Source organism: Chaetodon auriga, chromosome 9, assembly GCF_051107435.1.
Source record: "Chaetodon auriga isolate fChaAug3 chromosome 9, fChaAug3.hap1, whole genome shotgun sequence".
Taxonomy (NCBI): Eukaryota; Metazoa; Chordata; class Actinopteri; order Chaetodontiformes; family Chaetodontidae; genus Chaetodon; species Chaetodon auriga.
This window is the reverse complement of record NC_135082.1, coordinates 23521832-23542500: the sequence shown is the minus strand read 5'-3', so window position 1 is coordinate 23542500 and position 20669 is coordinate 23521832. Positions and strand designations below refer to the sequence as shown.

General features: G+C 41.8%; 1 protein-coding gene across 4 annotated transcripts in view; it reads right to left on the bottom strand.

The window, feature by feature from the left end:
• gria2b (glutamate receptor, ionotropic, AMPA 2b) overlaps positions 1-20669 on the bottom strand; it is a 48056-nt gene that overhangs the window by 8128 nt on the left and 19259 nt on the right. For all 4 annotated transcript variants that reach the window (XM_076738813.1, XM_076738811.1, XM_076738814.1 and 1 more), the window contains exons 3-11: positions 15583-15822; positions 7483-7679; positions 5148-5201; positions 4901-5059; positions 3042-3209; positions 1294-1398; positions 1030-1137; positions 393-599; positions 1-287 (exon numbers count right to left, since the gene is read on the bottom strand). The exon at positions 1-287 is cut by the window's left edge and continues 81 nt beyond it. In XM_076738813.1, coding sequence (XP_076594928.1) covers positions 1-287; positions 393-599; positions 1030-1137; positions 1294-1398; positions 3042-3209; positions 4901-5059; positions 5148-5201; positions 7483-7679; positions 15583-15822 — 1525 coding nt within the window. The remainder of the gene's footprint in view (positions 288-392; positions 600-1029; positions 1138-1293; positions 1399-3041; positions 3210-4900; positions 5060-5147; positions 5202-7482; positions 7680-15582; positions 15823-20669) is intronic.

Genomic DNA, 20669 nt, shown 5'->3' with positions numbered 1-20669 from the left:
GACTCGTTGGTCTGGATTTGCCCGTCCTCGTACTCCTCGGTGTGCCACTCGTACGGGCTGAAGCGGCTGACGAGGAACAGCACCACGCTGACGCCGATGTAGGCGAAAACGATACACATCCAGATCTCGTAGGCCAGCGGGTCCAGGAAAGAGAAGACTCCTGGTTTGGATTTCTGAGGCTTCTTTATCATGATGGAGATTCCCAGAGACATGAAGGGTTTGGAGAAGTCAATCACCTCCTCTCGTACCAAAGTGATGGTCAGAGGAGCCACTGCAATGTCTGCTTTCTATCCGACCAAAGGACAAAACAAACAAAACGGAAAGTTATTAAATGTTTTATGTAATGGGATTTCATTATGCGTCTTAATCAAGTCACCTCGAGTTAAACTCACCCCGTACACTAACTCTCCAACCATCCCGTTCCAGATCTTTGTCTCCGCGTCTCTGGCTCCATATTTCCCATCCCCGACTATTTTCAGCTGATATTTGAAGCCGCAGTGCTTCGCTATCTCCGCAGCCAGATCTACACAGTAACCCTCGTAGCGCTCATTGTCGACAAAAAGGTCGGCGTTCTTTTTCAGCATTACATACGGAGCTTCCTGAAGGACCGAGACAACAACAGAAAACACTGCTCAGAACAGGAGGTTTGAATTACAACACAAAAAAAGGCACTTCAGAGACGAGAGGTTTCACACCAGGATGACAGGTCATTATAGATACAAGAAGGGACTGGTCTTAAAAAAACAAACATCCTTGTAGCAAGAAATTAGTATTTTTACTTGTCTGTCTAAAGACAAGATTGGTACAGAATTGATGCTACAACAGAAAAAAAAATCCTATCCTCTCCTGGACAATGTGAGAAAAGTAATAACACAATCACACCACGAAATTCAAGTCCAGTCAAGTCTAATGTTGAAATATATATAAACGATCAAGGTCATCTTTTGCATTGGGACCAGGGGCTAACTCTTTCCCCAGCTACCAACACAAGACAATTAAAGGAGCTGTACAATCACATATTATATTTACCAAGATGGTCGTGACAATAACTGTTTTGTTTTCCATTCCTGTGGTGTCGTTTGCGAAGACGTCCGATTTGGTGACGGCCATTTTGTCAACTTCATTCCAGTATCCGATCTGTTGGGGGAAAAGCAGTAATGTGCATGAAAGCGACGTCATGTATGTGGGATTAATCTTGAGCGCTAAAAATTTCAAGCTTCCAAGAGGTGAAAAAGACCCCAACAGTTACATTACATTTACTTCATTTGCAGAGAGGACCACCCAGATGCTTACCTTCACAGGACCGTTGCTCTTTAATTCCATTATATTCACTGAGTAGTTGACTCGTTTGCCATGTTGATCAAACTGGATGTTTCCTGTCAGGCCTTCCACACGCACCTTCCAGACAGAAAATCAAACAGCATGGCGTCTTCAAACTGGCTTTCTCAGCATGTGCACTGAGACTGCTCTGTCACATGAAAACAGCTTTTTGATGATTTTGTATAATTCATGGCACTGCATTCTGATTGAAACAGGTAGTTGGATGTGAGTTCATGCAGAAAAAGAGACGATTTCTGCCATCTGTTATTCAGTAATCACAAAAACATACTGTATTGCAGGAGGTCATCATCTTAGATTTTGGATAAACATAGGTTTTCCCTTCTTTCTGTATCTCTGCCACTCTGGCTGGTCCATTTAAGCTTGGGACAACTGTCTGAAGTCTACATATTGGCTGTGCAGTAGAGATGGCAGCCCTGGTATTCTCTCCTCTTGTACAAAGTTAATGCCATGATCCTAAATGATTTTAAATGGGCATTCATGCTGAGCTACAAAGCAGGGCAAAAACATAAGGAAACTATTGGTGTCCGGATTGGAGAGCAGATCACAGCATGTGTTGAAACATTTAAAAAAATATTCTCCACCTCTTCTCTTGTTGGCAGCCAACTTAAAAAATAAAAAAGGGCCAAGGCAGGAGGAGCAGAGGGAGGCGTAAAGGTCCCCCGTGGAGTTTTCTTGTTTAAATGCAGTGTTTCAAACCAAAACACATTGAAGCCTAACAAACATGTTGTATGATTCTTTTTCTCATACTGTAAAAATGGGCTTATCATCTGACACGTTTGATCTTGACTCAGTAACTCCCTGTCTCGTCCTCATGGCTTGGCTTAAAACAACTATTCTGTGGACCAGGCAATGGCATCAAAGCCAAGTATTGATCAATTCCAGAGAATCTCTCTGAGACATTATCATCTACCGATGCTTCAATAAGTCTCACCCTGGATACAGCTACTATCATTGTGGACATTAATCTCCATGGTACCTCGTAGCCAAGAGGAAGACTTCAGGGACTTTTCCCAAACTCAGATGGATGAGTCAGGATGCCAGAGATACAGATAAAAGAGAAAACCTCTGCGCAGCCTGAGAGTTGGTTGATTGCTCTGATGGAAATCCAAGATGATGACCATGAACCCTTGGTGCAACACCGCAGGCATCTTTGTAAAAACATGTTTCATGTATTTGACAGGTACTTTTTCTTTGAGTTTACCTCCTCAGATACTGACGGCATGTCGTGTGATTTCAGATCATATAAATGTTTTCTTAGTATGAATACCTTAAAACCAGAGATTCCATTGAAATCTGTTAAAATGATAACAGATTTTGGCTGAAAAGGCAGAATCACTTTGCATTTGGCTTATTTACCAAGTTCAGAAGCTGTAGCTACAACCTGAATACCCTCAAACAAAGGGAAAACAACCCACTTTGGCTTCACTGTGACTATCAAGCCTCATTTCTCAGCAGGAGTGAAGCTAATCTCGCCTTGCATCAAAGCTCAGAGGACAGTCTGTGGGCAGACCTCTGTTACTCTTCTGAAGAATAGCTGTCAGTATATCTGTGCGCATCCACGCGCATGATGAAAACATCAGTCTTTAAGTTCTTTCTGCCTTGCCTTTGTGGGTGTTTGTGCATTTCCTAAGGGAGAGCTGCTGTTACCACGGCAACAAGTCTTGGCCAACAAGAGGATGTGTGTGCGTGCAATGTGTTACCTGTTTCAGCGCCCGCTCGATCTCCACTCCCTGAGCCCAGGGAACGGCGGGATTGGCCAGACAGTCGCCATTGTTGGCCCGCCTGGTGAAGTCGATGCGCTGCTTGTGCAGGTAGCGGAAGGCCTCCGTCATCACCTGCACGGCGTCGTAGGTCAACGCTGATGTGTACTATGAGAGGGCAAGAGAAAAAGATGTTTGGAATAAGGTCGTCAGGAATCCCTCAGCCTAATTTTAACCCTGATATAGCTTGTTCCTGTTCAATGGACTTTTGTTGTTGTCAAAAAACTACACTTGGTGGCGTGTTTCTTCATTACGGTAAACATGGCCACTGTAGTTTATATTGAGTTGATCCCATGTGTCCAGCTCCAAATCTGCAGCTGAAAATAGTCCCCAAAAAAACCCTCAGATGCTCAGCATTCATTCATTCATGCCAATTTCAGCTGGAATGAACTAAAAGACGTTGCAAAGTATTAAGGAACATCCGCATTGATGGTTTTGGGAGTATTTTCAGTTTTATCCTTTAGAGATGCGACCTTACATGTTGCTATTTAACTTGAAAAATAGCAGTGACAAAGATAAATATTTGAACTTTTGAGACCAAGAAATCACAAAAGGTGATGCCAGTAAACTGCAGAGAGGGCAGCAGTCCATGTTTGGACACGCAGAGGGTCAAAGATTGATTTATACCAAAGAACACCAGAGTGATGAAAAGCAAAAGAACTAACGCTGCAGGACATAGGCATTTTTCTCCAAAAATCATTTGTGTCGCTTGTTATGGTTGGACAGATTTCCAAAAACCTAAACTCTGTTTGGGCACAAATGGCAAATCTGTGGGGTCTCAATTAGCAAGAATAAGATGCTCTGCTCCACCGCAGATGGCTTTGTGACGGGTCTCAACAGCATCCAGGCATCTAAATATTATTCTGCGATGGTTTGAGGCAAACCACATTTGAAGTGTCAAGTCTGTGCCTCGAGTAAAAACATGGATTTCACACACAACCTCACCTCATCAGCTTTTTAGGGAAGGAACAATTAGTTGAGAAAACTCTGAGTTCTAACCTTAAATTCACCTATCAAACAAACGAGGGTGAGCAACATCATTTGAAAATACAGCATCCTCCTCTGAAGTTCTTACACACACACACACACACACACACACACACACACACACACACACACCCTGCTCATTATCCTCTCTGGTATCTTGTCCTAATTAGAGTGCATATTATGTGTCTGGTGCTGGTGGTCCTTTTATTTTTTTATCTGTCATATTTATGTTCTGTGCTGCATTATGTTGTAAATGTTAGAGTGATTTTTCACCCAGACTTGAACCACTTGCAGCAGTCGGGCTGTGTGTGTAAAAAGAATTCGAACTTAGACGATTTTCCAGATAAAAGGTTGGAGAATATTTTTGCCGATGGTTGATATTTCCCATATGAGTAGTTTACAGTGTCTCTGAGTTTGGAGACAAAGAGTAGGAGGAAGTTCAGTTCTGAGAGAGCTGATGTTACCTGCTTTAAAGGGCCAGTATAGGCAGTCCTGATTTCATTTACATTCATAGGAAATGACAGAAAAAATGCCAGCACTCAGCTGATGGAAAAACTTGTGTGTTTGTGCTTAAGAATCTTGACTCAGAGATGTGTTTAATAATGCACACGGTGCGCACATGCGGGCGTAAAGGTGGATGATTTAGATGGTGGCAGCATAATTTACGGTGAGGTTACAAACACATTAGAGCAACTAAGGCACATTTAAGTGCTTACAAAGACATTTTCAACCACCAATCCTGACCCGCCAATAAAGGAAGAACTTACGTGTGTGTGAAAGCATCTCAGGCATGTGTGCATGTTTAATCTCACCCTTATTTTACTGTCTGCGCCGGGATACTCCTTCTCCTCCAGCGCCTCCCATCTTTGGTCAAACTTGGACACCAAAGGATCATCAAAATCAACAATCTGAAAGCCGGACACGTTGGCACCGCCATACTGGATTTTGGATAAATCCCCATCGATGAAACCCTGAAAACAGAAAATTGAGAAGCACATGTTATCGGTCTATACATGAAGGATTCTAGAAACAAAGTAATAACAAAGCCAGTAAACTTACCAGATTGGCTATAATATAGTGGTAGCCTTTAACATGTCTGCCGATGGTGATGACCTGCAATATAAAACAGAAATATAAGCTCCCACTGGAAAGTCTCGGGTAAACAAGACAGCCTAATAAAAGGGACTCACAGTATGACTGCCAGCCATTTCAAAGCTTTTTCTGTTGTTAATATTTTTTTTTACCTTCATTGTAATTTCTGAATAGACCAGGAGTTTGACAACCAGAAACAAGACAATCATAAAAGCACTAATAGTTACATCAAAACTACATGAATCAACCATTATATTCAGACTTCATGATGGCATTCACAGATACAAATACTGCGGGACAGAGATATCCAATTCCAAATCCACATCCTTTATCAGCAGAGCAACAGAAAAAAAGCAGAAAATAACAGAAATATCTCAGCTGCACCATTTCAGCAGCTCACATAAATGACACACCTGAAACTAATCCTGCTGCTTGACTGGCACCTCCGTTTGTCGGGGCCGCTACTTGAAGCAGATTTGAATAACAACGTCTCGTATCTCCTACGTAAATGTCTTTGACACGAAGCAAGAAACTTCCACCTGAACGGATTCTGTTTTTCCCCGATAAAACAGGGGCTGAGGCTGAGGGCATTGATTTCATTCAGCATTCGCTTAAACAGACGTTGGCATGCTTTAAATGCTAATCGATAAGCTTCTCTCTTGGGTAAAAGGTAGAGTGAAAATAACCTGTTTATGTGCATCTGTTGTCTTTAATTGCAGTTTTGTTTACAGCCTAAATGAACAATTAGTGTAATTGTTATGGTGCCTATCTACATCTGGCGCGCTGCTGGGTCCATGTGACAATGTTATTTTTCTGAGCGTTGCATCAAATGCACATATTTCAGCTGCATATGACTTCTGTCTCGCAGGAGTAATTAAGGGACAATACGGTTGTTAGCGTTTCACAACATTCCCTCATTTTAAAAAACAAAATACTGCAGGTAATTTACTGCTCTTATTTACACTTCCCGATGCTATTCACACATAATCCCCCCCCCCCCCCCTTCTTCATGGCTGTTTTCAAATCAAATATTATGACCAAACACAAAGAAGAATGCATTAATTCTGTTCTTTAATTTTGTAAAATCAAGCTTTATTTTCTGTTCAGTTATATGGACTTTGAATTTAGAAAATGCTGAATTCATATAATTCACCCATGCTTCAGTACAATAAGTGGTTTTGCTGCTACCACCTGACTTGGTCTGGTATGACCGGGATGTGATGGCTAATGCTCATATCATTAACCACATTATTAAGAAGTGTTGCAGTGTGTTTGTGTTAGTGTTGCAATGCAACACTGCAAACACAAAATCAAAAATGATGGAAAATACAAAGAAATTGCAACAAAACTCAAACCGCACTCACACATTCATGGCCACAAAATGAGTAATATTTCAGTCTAATGATTAAATGCTTCTGCAAAACTATCAAAACATCCCTGATGGATGAATTTGACCTCTTAGGTGTATATTACATGCTACATCAAGCCAAGCAAAAGCAAAAATTTTACAAAATATTAAGTGTGGCAGTAATAATTTGCAATTCAACATCTGTGGAAAACACAAACCAAATAAGCAAAAAACGTTATATTGCCAGCAGTGTAAGTACTAGAAATCTGTTGAAACAAATCCCCGTATTCAAAAAATAATGGTGGATGATCTTCCCTCCATTTTTATCATCACTTGTCCATCACAGTAAAGAGAAGACAAGACACTGACTTACTTGACCTGCTATCAAACCACAGGTATGTCTCACCCGGTGTTTACTTTCCACCCCGAATCCAGCAGCCACATAACTTCAGAATGGGAAAGTTTAAAGGAGACAAGCTGGACCTGACCGACCCAAAGCAGTCTGACTCCTGACAGCAGACTGCTGCTGTAGGCCTCAATGCAATACGTGTTCCAACAGCTGAAAACATGGCAACAGCATCCATTATTCCTTTACCTGAATCCTAGCTCACCTTGAAAATCTGATGTCAGCAGGGAAAAACAAAACTGTTTCACTTACTGTCAGATCGAAGAAAACACCAAAATCCCTGCGCTAACACTCTAACAACACTATCTAAAGCGTGTCAAGATAAGACAAGTGCTGAAGGCTCTCTTTTTGCAGATTTATTGAAGTTTTGTTCTCATGGTTCATCAGATTAATATGATCAAAGGGTTTACAGATTACACAACAGTGGTGCCTAAATTTTAGATACGTCTAGAAAAATGCAGTCAACAGGAACTGACCATCATTCTCATGAGCCTTCAGTATGTCCGACTCTATCAGTAGCTCAAAATGATCATAATGATTGACTTCACCTGCTCCATGATGTCTTTTACTTTGTCCTGTTCACAGTCCAGGATCACCCGCCTCTCTTTCTTGTTCTCCAGATCTTGGAACAGTGAGCGGTACGCCTCATCCTTCCTCTCGTCTTTCAGGTTCCCCACGTTGATGGCCGTCACCTGCCACTTCCTCTCCGCCGCTGTGTCCAGAACAACCTGCAGTGTCGTCAGTCCTGAGGAAGAAAGTAGAATTGAAGACTGAACCGTCAAAGTTTTAGAGACATCCTGTTGACAAATGGGACAAAAACATTTGAACACCTGAGGAAGGAGGCAATAAAGAAGATATCATGCATTGTGTGTCTGTACGATATCCATATCTTTGTGCATTGTTTATGCATTGACTTCCTGATTTCCCTGAAATCAGCTCTCCAATAACGTCAATACCATTCTGTGCGGGCGTATTGTTTGGAGGCGGCCGCGTACAAACTTTAGAAGTGGCCACAAACAAGGACAGTCTTGGCAACAGAGTAAATACAGCAGTGGCAGAAGCAGGAATGAACTCATAAATATGATAATACACTCAATTATGTGGCAGACGAGACTTACTCAAAACCATGGGTGAACACAGTTCTGTTATTGCAACGTTGGCTGCAGTCGCTGTCTGCTTATTCAGGCCCTGTGGAGGTTTAACACAGACTCCATGCCTTATGTAAAGGGCTCGTCAAGATGAGTCACAGGTGTTCTGGCATGAACCTGACCAACATGTGGGAGGAAAGTGGGTCTAACAATACACTTGACTGCATCAACACCAAAAGTTTTATATCACTGATTTATGACAGCGTTGGTGTTTTTTTTTTTGTCCTCTCAACATTCTCAACAATTTAGTCGTTGACAAAAGTGTCGCCACTCAAGGTCCACTTACCTGCTTGTTCTGACGGCTTTCACTGTTTCATACAGGCTCAATCAGCACCTGAAGTTTGCTCAGTTGTCACGCAACTGCAGTTGTTCAAACCCTCAAGAATGAACAGTCAGAGCTTGGCGTTTATTCCAATATGGAGTTTAAACATCGGCAACTGAGCAAACTTCATCTGCTCATGAAGAGCGTATGATGTGGTCAAAGGCTCCAGAAGATGAGAAAAGAGACCTTGAATGGAGACTGTTTTGAGCATTGGGTGTAGCACAAAATTGTGGACCCTGTATATTGTCTATGGGCCCCTCCCTGCTATTCACGGCTATTCATTCCAGCATCTCAGTGGTTTCTCACTGTCTTCCCACTAATGAAAATGACTGTGTTTGATTGGAGCCATACCTGTCAACTTTGGGATTTGACATTATGGGAAATTTTCTATTGTCCCAGCCTGGGCTGTCACACTGCCCATACCACTGTTCACATACCCCTGAAATGTGAAAATGACCACTAGGCAACCAGCTGCTTCAGTTGTGATTTTGAGTGAAGCTGCAAGCAAGTCAGATCATAGTTCGGAGAGGGTGATGATGAAAATGGACGGCAGAGATGGTGCAAACGCAGTCATTGATGGAGCACCTTTCTGTGCCTCTTGGGTGGGCTGATGATTTGTCGCTTTTCCCTCCATGTGATACACTGAAACTCGTGTAGCATACAAAAATCATGACTTCTTGCCATTTTTGCAGGTACTCCATCCCTCTCAGGTTCAGCCTTCCTGTTATTCTTCCTCTATTTGTAGGTGCCATTTGAATGAATCATCACTACATGTTCTACGCACTGCCACCTGCTGCACCGGAGGGGAATTCAACAAACGCACAAAATAGGCAGTTATGCCTCCCATCAATGTTACAGCCTCTCTTTTTTTTTTATAAAAAAAAGGTTGTAAATATGGGAGATTTATGGGAAAATATTTAAACAGGAGGACAGCTGGTGAGAGGGGTAAAATACAGGAGAATCCTGGGAAAAAAGTGGAGAGTTGACAGGTCTGGTTGAAGGACTGGGGGAAATTTGCATCTGCTCTTTGTGGAAGTGGGTGAGTGTTAATAAAAAAAACCTTTACATCAATATCATCCAATGCACTCACATGTTTTATTCTTTACCCCAAAACCGTATCTGTGTATTTCAATTACATGTAGCAGCTGTCCCTCAGTCTGAAATGCAGTCTGTTAAGGGCAAAGACTACAGTCTCCATTTTAACTTATATTGCTATCAGCCTCTCTATCTAGCTTCACAGCTGAATCTCCTCTGATATTGATCCCTGGTCTGCAGAGGGCAGTTGGAGAGTGGTTTGATAAAAGGGTCGAGTGTTTCATTCCGCCTTGCTACAGTGAGGTGAATTACAGATGTAATCAATTTCATGCGACACGGCGGTGGTTTTATGATGGTGAGGAAGAAAATGGAGGCTTGCAGTTTTATCTGAATGAACTATACATCATAATTACAGTGAGGTCATTATGGTGTGGTTAAATCTGACTGTTTCATCAATGCTTATTAAATGAGATAATTAGAATTTACTGTGATAAAAGTGAAGATGCAGCAAGGACAAACGCAAAATGTTACAAAGAAGTGTTGATTATGCTAATTTAAGGTTAAAGTTCCGTTATAATTTCAACTGATTAGTGTCTTTGAACTGCATGTGAGGGTGGGGCTGGCTTGTATCATCCATGTCAATGTATAATGTGGCTCCGTATGTCTAAACAGCATTGTGAATTTCTCATTATACTGGGTCATTTTTAGATTTTCGTCACATTTTGAATGGCACTTGCATTATTTTTAGGCAAAGCTCTCATGTTCATTTCTGTTTGGTCGTGTAACCTGACATCTAAAACAACAGTTTGACCAGTGTTCAATGTTAGGGCACAAGGTAACCATAGCAACGCCTCTTCCTCCCCTTAAATCTCACTGGTGAAATAAACCTGACCGTGAATGAAAATAGCCCCAAGCTAACTTTAAAAACCAGATGAAGATTTGAGTTGAATAAGTTTATCATTTTTTCATGCTTTTGCTTTTTCTTTTGAAGACGCCTAAACTATTCAGTTTCTGTGGTATTGTTATCAGTTTTTATTGAACTAGGGGTAAGGTGGTCCCATTGTGTTTTCCAGCTAATAAGTCCCAGATATAGTCATCTGCAAGCATCTATTTGCAAGAAAAAAAGGAAAAAAAAAGGCGGAGAAAAAACTTTCTACTTCAGTGTGTTCAAACTTCTTTTACTCAATGCCAGCAGCACTTACAGTGATTCTGACTGTTGGGGACCAAACTTCAGAGTGTTACCTCTCAAAAGAGACCAAAGCTGGACTGGTATGGACTAAGAAGGGAAGGATTCACTGAACATCATGAGCTAACAATTGTCCCAGTAACCACACAGCCCCCAAAGTCCTTTTCTCACAGCCCCCAGCTCCGAAATTAACCACTCCCGAATGTGCTGTAGCTTTACCAGTGGCTAGTTAACAAGCTAAGAAGACACACACAACATGTAAGTAAGACAATTGTGGCATTATTAAAATGTGTCATCCTCTTTTGGCAGGCGCCAGTCATTTCCGCTGCACTGCTGCCACTGCACCAAGCTAACACGTCCCAGACACGTCTGCAATGGACACATAGAGACAAATCTGACATCAGCTCTCATATCCAGCTCCTGGTGACGTTGCAAACAAACTAAAACCCCAAAATGTTGAAGTACTGAATGGAATTAGTAACTGAATCAAGTAAGCAGTGATGCATTGCTGCCCATGGTATTTCAAATGAACACAGGCTGGAGTGGACTGAGGGTGTATTATCAGGTTAACATCCTGCAGCTGTTTCACAGGTGTCCTTACCGCTGAGTTAATACCCACCAAATCATCAAAAGGTCAATACACTGCTGTTTACACAACTTGTAGTGATCTGGCTTTCTCTCTCAACCTGCTCCAACCTCTACTCCAGATATTATCTATGTATCTGTACAATGAACCTTGTGATAATAAAATCCTTTGTCGCAGCCAAATCCAGACCTCACGTGGAGACTTGGCTCCACTGACTTCCTCTGCAGTTCACAGACTGCTGCGTATTCCGCTTGAATAAGAATGACTTGTTATCACTTCTGTTTAGAATGAGACTTATATCTGGCTGGCAGTCAATATATTTCAAGCAGGTACTTCCCCCCGAGCTTCCCCTGATATGTGATATGTGATCTCACATTTTGCCCCAAGTTGCCCTGGATCTTAAAGGTCATGAGAGGATAATGAGATATGAACTAGTATGTAAAGCAGCATTTTTTTTTTGCCCAGCAACTGAGAAATCATAGAAGTAATCACAACTGTGATGCTGCAGTATCAGTAAACCATAAGGTCCTTTTTCCCAGTGAGAAGAGTATTTCTTCTCTTCTAGTGATCGCACATGCAGCCTTGACTGTGACAGCTTAACTTCATGCTCATTGATCAACAACATCTCAATGAGCTGATATATGTGAATGTATGAGCATAAGCATAATGTGATGCAAAACTATTCAAATTAGGGGGAAAAAATGCTCATAAATAATGCATAGTGGAAAGCGGTTCAATACCTGCAGATGCAGCTTTATATTAGCTATAATCTCTTTGCTTCGAGCCATTGTTTCCTGACTCATCCACCGTGGTAAGGTTCCAACATCCTTCCCCCAGGTAGACCTGTCCACTTTCTGTATAATACCAATACCAAGCACCACTTAAATCAATTGCCAAGTGTTTATAGGCTCTATTTGAAAGATATGAGAGCAGAATTTAGTGAGTGCCTGCAGTGCTGCCATTAGAGAGAGAGCCTGAATCTGCAAATGGCAGTTTCCTTAGGTATAAGGTAAAAAGTAGTCATCCTCTCATGCGTGGCCATGACTTTTTGAATTCTTTGACTTTCTGAGATGGTATCTGAATGCGTCCAAAAGCCTTAATTATTGTCAAACACTCATATTCAAACACCAAAAACATGTTAATGGATACAGTCAGTATGAGGAGAGCTAAGAGCAATGAGAAAAGCAGCTATGTGGTTTTTGTCATGACTGCAGCAATTACCTCTTCAGTTGATATGCTGGACTTTTTAGCAAACAATTGCTTATTCACTCGTCGCAAACTTAGCTAAAAAGTTTAAGCCATAGACAAGCAACAGCATGGCTAAAGCCGCTGTGGTCGTATCTGGTGGCTCTGGCTACAGTCAGAGCTCAGCGTCAGTGTCTGGTTTGTCGCCACTGTTAAAAATATCGATTCTAGCAGCTTTAAGGGTAGAGCCCAGGTCAGGACACGCAGCTAAACAGTTACGGATAGGGAAAGATCGAAGCTGTGGTTAAAAGAGAATCTTGTTAATTGCAGGTCTGTCATTGGTCTACTGCTCACTGCTTTAATTTCACACTATTTACTTTGCAGTGAACACCAACATCGAATCAGTCACAATTTCTAAAGATATGAGGCTGTTTTATCACAATAGTGACCAAAGACATAGATTTCTTTGTTCCCTTCCTATTAATCAACTGTCAGCACTAAAATATCAAAGATTGGTTTTGAAAATGCACTTCGAAAGTTTGACATATCTGCATTTAGTACGCCAAAGGAACACAAAAAAAAGAGCGCTCAGAGTGCCTATCCGCCCACATACATACATCCATTATCTAAACTGACTTACTGACAACAGCTGACAATGGTGCTGCTGGTTCATCCATTAGTCTCAACGTGCTAATAGAATTCATCATAACCAGTGGCAACTCTATTGCCTCCTCTCCCTCGGCTCCCCCTTTGACTGAGAGAAACACCCACACACTCATCCTTGCATCATTTACCAACCAGCTCAGTCACTTACCATCTCTCTCTCTCTCTCTCTCTCTCTCTCTCTCTCTCTCTCTCCACACTTTGGTTGCCATGGGAATGAGTGGATCACGCTGACCTAATTAGACAGCCATGCAATGATGAAATATGCACAACAGGGCCTTCAGTGCCGCCGCGGACGTACAGTAGAGACAGCAGGTCAGAGCTAGCATTAGCATGAGGACAATCTCAAGCAGCTGGTGGAAACCTGCCTTCTGATTTTGGAGGGGAACGGCATTTCATTTGGTGTCAGTCAGAGCAAGGGATTGTGGGAGAAGAGGAAGGGGAGCACATGGAGAGAGATGAGAGAGAGAGGGTCGAGCAAGCGGTGTGTGTGGTGGTGTGTAGTGTAGATAGATCAGAGGGGGGAGTGCAGTGGAAGAGTTTAAGTGATGGGAAACGATAGAGAGTTAAAAGTAATACAGAGCAGAAATGCATTAAATCCCTGCTAAGCCACTGGTGCTGCACTGTACTCAACCTAAACACTGGTGTATAGAAAGTAGTTTCTATTGCCTTAAGCCACTCGGTGTGTTATTTAAATGTTCTGGTAAGCCATCATTGGGCATTCATCAAGCATCATTCAAAGTGCTCCCCGAACTCCTCCTTTTATCCTACTGAAAATAAAAATAATGAATGATTCTCGTTCTGTAATGGGGAGTAATAAAGGGGCTTAAGAAGTGTAACCTGCAAGCAGAGCATCCCTATTAAAAAAAGACTTGATAACATTATTCCACTGTCACTTGATACTACTGAGGTCTTAATTCTATTCTTTCATTGCAGTAACAGTATTAAAATACAGTGACACTCTATCTGTGGCAGAGATTTCCTTTTGGGTGCAGGACGGTCCCTCTGAGCTGCAGGAGGCCGTGCTGTTCTCAAAGGGTACAAGTCGTAGAATCGTAATGAGCAGGCGACACAACTGTGAGTTATATGACGCAGCAAAGCAAGATAATGTCCAGGCAGCAGTCGCATGTTCTTTGACTTGTTCTTCCGTTATCGTCTTTACAGTTTACACACGGATTTCCTGCGACGTGTTGCGATATTCAGACGTGAGCGGAGAAACACAAAAATGTTAAGGCCGGTAAAGCGTTCAGACAGTGCAGAAAAAAAACGTCTGCTGGAAAAAATTTAAATTTCCAGACCTAAATCAGTGTCGAACTAAAAAAAAAAAAAAAAAAAAAAAATCACTGATGAAAGGGATCAAAGAATAGAGACGGAATAGATTTGAATATGAAGTAAGTCTGGACAGTTTGAGGGGAGATCTTTTTTCATCTTTGGCTGCCTTGCATAAGATCAATCCATGATCTTATCCAGGACCACAATAATAGGTGCATGGGCTTAGCACAGAGACACTTTTACTTCTGAGAGTATGTTTTTGTCATTATTATTGCTGTATTTCATTAGTTAAATGTGCAAACTGTTACATAATGGATGCTTTCTTTCACCATGCACGCTCAATCGTGAGCCACAACTGCAAACCATCTCTACGTCTAATGGATTAATAGACCTCCCTTAAATATGCAAATGTACACAACAACAATTAACTAATCTGTGAAGCTTTAAATCAGTTGAAGAAACAAAATATAATGCGGTAACACTGAAACAATACCAGCTTGGTACAGTGTCATTACTTTGGGATGTTGTACATAACAGTATTAGATGAATGGAGGGGCACTGTGGTTCATCACAAACAGCTTGTCACATAGGGGGCGTCTGTGGCTCAGGAGGTAAAGAGCAGTCGACATGTCAAAGTATCCTTGGGCAAGATACTGAACCCCAAATTGCTCCCGATGCTGTGCCATCGGTGTGTAATACGCTCATAACGAGGTGTCTTAGCCGCCGTACGAATGCTTGTGTGAATGCAGACTTGTTGTGTTGTAAAAGCGCTTTGAGTGGTCATAAGACTGGAAAAGCGCTGTATAAAATACAATCCGAAACACATTCAACTGTAGCACCTCCCGTGTTTGAGAGTCTGTTTTATGTAATATCAAGGTGAGGGGGGGCAGCCAGAGTCATCTTTGACACGCAGCAGAGGTGATGTGCCCTGCAGACGTGGACTCATGACGCATGATGTGTTTAAGGTATGAACACAGAGTACTAGAAAATCTGCATCTGGCTTCACAGTTTAAGAGCAGTAGCCAATGTTAAAATGTCCTTTTTAAATAAGGTAGAAATAATTGCCTGCTCGTAAATATGTAACTATAAGTACTCCGTTAGACTCTGTCGTGCTCTCCCAATCCAATCCAATGGAAACACAACAAAAGCTGAGAACAGCTGCAGCATCTTTAAAACAAAGATGATGCCATTAGTGTCAGCCTCTGTGAAATCAGATTGGGAAACACACACCAGACGGCGTCCGCGTCTTACCTCGATCACTGTCGTACAGGTACGCAAACTTGTCCCACTTGTAGTACTCGATAAGGCTGAGGAGGGGCCCCTTGATATCAGGTCTCATCTGGATGATAAACTGCTGATTCCCATCCAGAGGGAAGCTGGGCGTGATGAAGGACACGTGAAGCGTCCCGCAGAATGACGTGATGGTGTTGACAGACTTCTTGTCGTAGAATCCGAAAATGGCGTACACTCCTCTTGAGAACTGCGAACAGACTGAAGCAGAGGAGAGAGTTTCGTTAGCACACACCCTCTAAATCTTGATTCGAGCAGGTAAAGAGTTCCTTGTAGTTTTCTTTCGTGCCAGGAATTATTTTGTCGGAGCAATCAGATATTTTCTTTTCCAAACAAACTCTGTTATAACTCATGACAATGCACATATCCGGAACCTTTTTACAATCCTTTAGTGCACATTAGGGTTGCTCACAAACATTAAGGGACGTCTCTTTCAGTTTCTCTTTGGGTTGATTAATGGATAGCTTTCCATAAGCTCTGCCAGGGGAGTGCTTGTGCTTTATAGTAAAGGATCCACTGTGCACCAGTCACTGTGTGCAACTTTTATGAGTGGCCTATGACTTCTTGATACAGTGGGAATAAGCAATGTTGCGTATGAGTCAAAACCAAAACCGCACATTAATTCTTCACATGGGACGTGCGTCTAGCATGATATGCTGTAATGGTGCTGTGTGTAGGAATTCTGCTCAGGCACAAAACCATTTCAGGCGCCTCCTGTGAGAATATGAAGCAGAGCACATATGCTACAGTGCGCCACTCCACCACGGCCTATTAGCAGTAGATGTGTCCTTGAATAACATCCTTAATACATATTCTTTGGCGGCCACTGAGCCTGAATCATTGCCTTTGTTAGGACCTTTCAGGGTGTGCAACCAGCATTTATGATGACTCTGTGTGTTTGCATCAGATTATTTGTATTACATCCTCATCTTGTTGACTCTGCAAAATCACCTCTGTTCAATAATTCATGACCCGTGCTCAGGTACAGTACAGTGCCTTTGCTGGCCTCTAACATTCATTATGCACAGAGCAGAAAAGGGCGCTGTGGACTGAAAGTAAACATGAATGCTGAATGTCCAAGTAATCCTGAGGTTGCGGGCTGTTTCTAAAATATTGTACCAGGGTCAGCAGATTGGCATGTTGCTTGTTAATGTGTATTGATCAAATGTAAGTTAATCAGGCTTATTGACTTGGACATGCGTGTCCACCAGTGTAATTAAACGAATGAGGCATTTCCTTTCCCACAATATAACTGTGATGACTTGCTGACAAAGGGAACCTGAGTCCATACATCAGATATTAGCTAGCCTGGTGTAAGCAGGCATCCTGCCATGTCTCTGCTGGCTGTGGCAGCTATCATTGATGAGATGTACACAGGCTGGGCAGCATACAGAGTGACTGCTGTGGTCTTAGCAATACGGGAATGAGGGAATGTGGTCCACAGATTCTCGCTTCGCTCTTCAGCCGTTATGCTAAGAGAGGACGTTTTAAGAATTAATGAATTTAAAGTTTTACACGTACACACAGCGGCCGCTCTTTACAGCCACGTTTGGGTCCAAATTAACAGCAGCTCATTAAAATTTGTCTCTGGCAAATGAATCATGCAGTCTGCAGTACTCGGTCATTGTCTGTTCTCACACGTTGTCCCTGCTGAGCAAGGCAGACTCACTTAGACCATGAAGAACTTAAATTAAACTAAAACTAATTTCTCCTGTCTCGAATAGGGTTGTGAAATTATTTCAGGCCCCCATGGCTCCTGAAGTGAAAGTCCCATTTAATTTCTGCACAGACGATGGTGCAGAGGGTGACCGATAGTAGGAGCACTTGGGTGGACGTGAAACTCTGGTTTAATCACCACCTACTCTCCATAGCAGCAGCAGCTGAGGCTCATGGGAATTGTAGTATGCAGTGCTATTTACTGTCCCAAAATGATGAAAACAAAATCTTTTTATTTCTATTGTTTTTATTTGTGTCTCGTTTCTCTCAATGGTTCAAGTTTTATGAGTGTTTCACCTCTGAAATGTGTTTGTACCTGTTACCATATCCAGCAGTGATGTCATGGCGGACTAACACCATGTATTAGCAACGTTTAAGACCAGGCTTTACTCAAGATTACTCAGATTTAATACCGAGTCTGGAGTACTGAAGTGCCGATTCTGACTTGAGTAATTAACTGTTCATCACATTCATCCGAGACAAGCCATTAACAGCAGTCCGACCACCTCCGTCAGTCTGTGGCGGCGTTCCTAATCTTTTTAGCAGATGACAGTGGCCAGCGAAGCCGCCACAGAGAGATCAGACCTCACTAATCTCATTTCACTTCCGTTTAACTGGGAGCCGACAGAATCCAACGTGTGTCGCCTGTTAACGGTCTAATGGGAAAATTGTTTTGTACAATTCAGTGAATATTCCTCAGAGCAGAGGTTGGGTTACATGTTAAACAGGTAACTGAACTGAACAAAACCTGAAAACAATGAGAACAACGCTGAAATGCTTTCACTTCAGGTCTGTTTCAGGAATAAAATTTTAGAATCAGGACAGATTTTCCTCCAGAAAATTACCAAAAATCTGGAAACCAACCAGAATACTCGTTTTCCTGACACTGTTGTTTCCTATGTAGAGGTTAGTGATGGTTACAGCTGATTGGTGGTTACAGTGATTGCTCTTCATCCCTGGGGTCACTCTACTGTACAGTATGCACATGTATTATGCAATTACACATGTGTAATTTAACAGACATTACGACCTTTCACCCATTCTGGATTGCGTTATAAACCTGTGATGTGGGTTAATGTAACCATGTAGGACTTTTAGTTTGAGAGTTTGAGCATTTTGTTGATAATATTACACTGTACCTTCATATTATAGCACTATGTACAAAACTACTTTAACTCAAAACAATGGTTCATTCTTTCAACACTGACTACATAGAGCTTAATTTTCAATTAATAGTGATTTTCACCAACGAAACCCCAGATTCTTAAAATATTTAATGCCGCTGTCTTAAATTGATTTTCATACATATTTTATGCATAGAAATGTTATGTTTCCGACTGCAAGAGGAAGTTAACCTAAGCCAAGAAATAAATAGTAAATGAGATCCCTTTGTGGCGAGCCCGGCTGTGAAAACTGGAGGACCTGTTGTTGAAAGAAAAATGATCATTTTAAATTATATTTGCCTGATTTTCACTCATTTTCTTAAATTAGTTATTAACATTTTCTTTGCGAAAGTAAAAATATGAGCAGTTCTCACCACGAGAATATCATATGTCCTTTGTTTCACATTGGCCTCCTCATCCTCCTTCATTCTCCAGCCTTACATCCCCTTTATTAATTCAAATCACCCCCTGTAGCTGCTGAAATAGAAGCCTCATCTTTGGACATTTATGCCATATTTTGTGTTGCAAAGCATGAGAATTATGGGACTTGTGACCCTCTCCATGACCGACAAAGCTCCCATTTGTTCTTCGAAGAAAAAAAATATCTCATCATGGCATCACAGAGCAGATTAAATATATTCCAGCACTCCTCACTGCCATCCCCTGAAGCTAATAGAGCTGTAGAGTTTCCTTCTGTCTCTGTGCCACTCTCTCCATTGTCATGCTTCTGAGGCTTTCTTTGCTGACGCTCTCTCGCTGGTGAGCTTGCTGAGTTTGCCCAGGATTAAAACTCTCTGAGCTCATGCTTAGAGCCTGGATATCCCCATGACTGCGCTGCAGCTTATGCCAGAGCGAACAGTTTGACAACATGTTACTTTATTACCAAATATAGTAATTCACATCCAGAAGCGATGCGCTACCCGTTTCTCCACACGGCGACTGTTCTGAGAGGACTGTGCTGGAATGTGCCGGGAAAAACAATGAAGAGCAAGAGGTTTTTAATGGGCGATCTATGTGCACCTTGTCAATGAGGAATTTAGAAATGTTTAATTAAAGAAGAAAAGCCAGCCACAAACAGTAAGTTCCAGAAACAGTGAGGATTGTGGATAAAAGCCATTAAGCCTCTGTCACATCTCGCTGCTTTTCAATGAAACCAGGCAGCATTTGCCCGCAGAAATCCCCCTCCGAACAGAGAAAAGAGAAGTGACTGGGTAAATCTTTTTCTTTGCAGTGTTGATGAGGTCACCCTAATTAGGCACCATGAGCAAAACGTTGAAACAAATCTTATTAAGGCTCACTGCTGGGCCTGGAAGCTGCGGTATGGACCCGGTTTTCCCCCTATCTTTCTGTTCAAAAAGATAAAATTTGAAAAAAAATCCATTTCTCACTTAATCTGGGAATGTTCAAGTAAGATAAACACACTGTCGACCTGGGGACTTGTAATCCGAACATTGTAGTTACAGACAATAGTGCATAGTGGATAATACGCTGCATGTGCACTTGAGCATGTGTGTCTGGTTTGTCTGTGTTTGGCTGCGGGTGTATGAGCCGGTTGGTCTCAAAATTCCTCTTGAAAGTTTTTCATTGTTTCATCTGTGAACCAGTAATGTCAAGAGAAATGAGCCTTTTGATGTGAAACATAAGATGAACTCCCGAGGGAGAGCTGAATATGTAGAGCAAGCGCAGGGCAGACGATCAATATGCACATTACTGTACGTTTCACATTTATTTAGCTGCGTTTAAAGTTTCACTACACATCAGGACAAGTTCTCTACATCCCAGTTTCCAAAAAAAAAAAAAAAACCCAATGTGATAACTTGCTAATCCCATTTCATGTTCACTCAATTGAAACGGTACAAAGACGATATATTTAATGTTTTACCTCATTAACTTCATTGATTTTTGTAAATATCTGCTTGTTCTGAATTTGATATCGGAAACGCATTTCAAACAAGTTGGAACAGGAGCAACAAAACACTGGGAAGTTGTGCGAATGCTCCAAAAACACCTGTTTGGAACATTCCACAGGTAAACAGGCTCATTGGTAACAGGTGATAGTATCATGATTGGATATGAAAGAGGATGGAGCGAGGTTAGGGTTAGGGGTTGTCTATATCCCTCTAAAGTAAAAGTGAAAAAAAAAGGTTTTTAAATTACTGACTTGGCTAT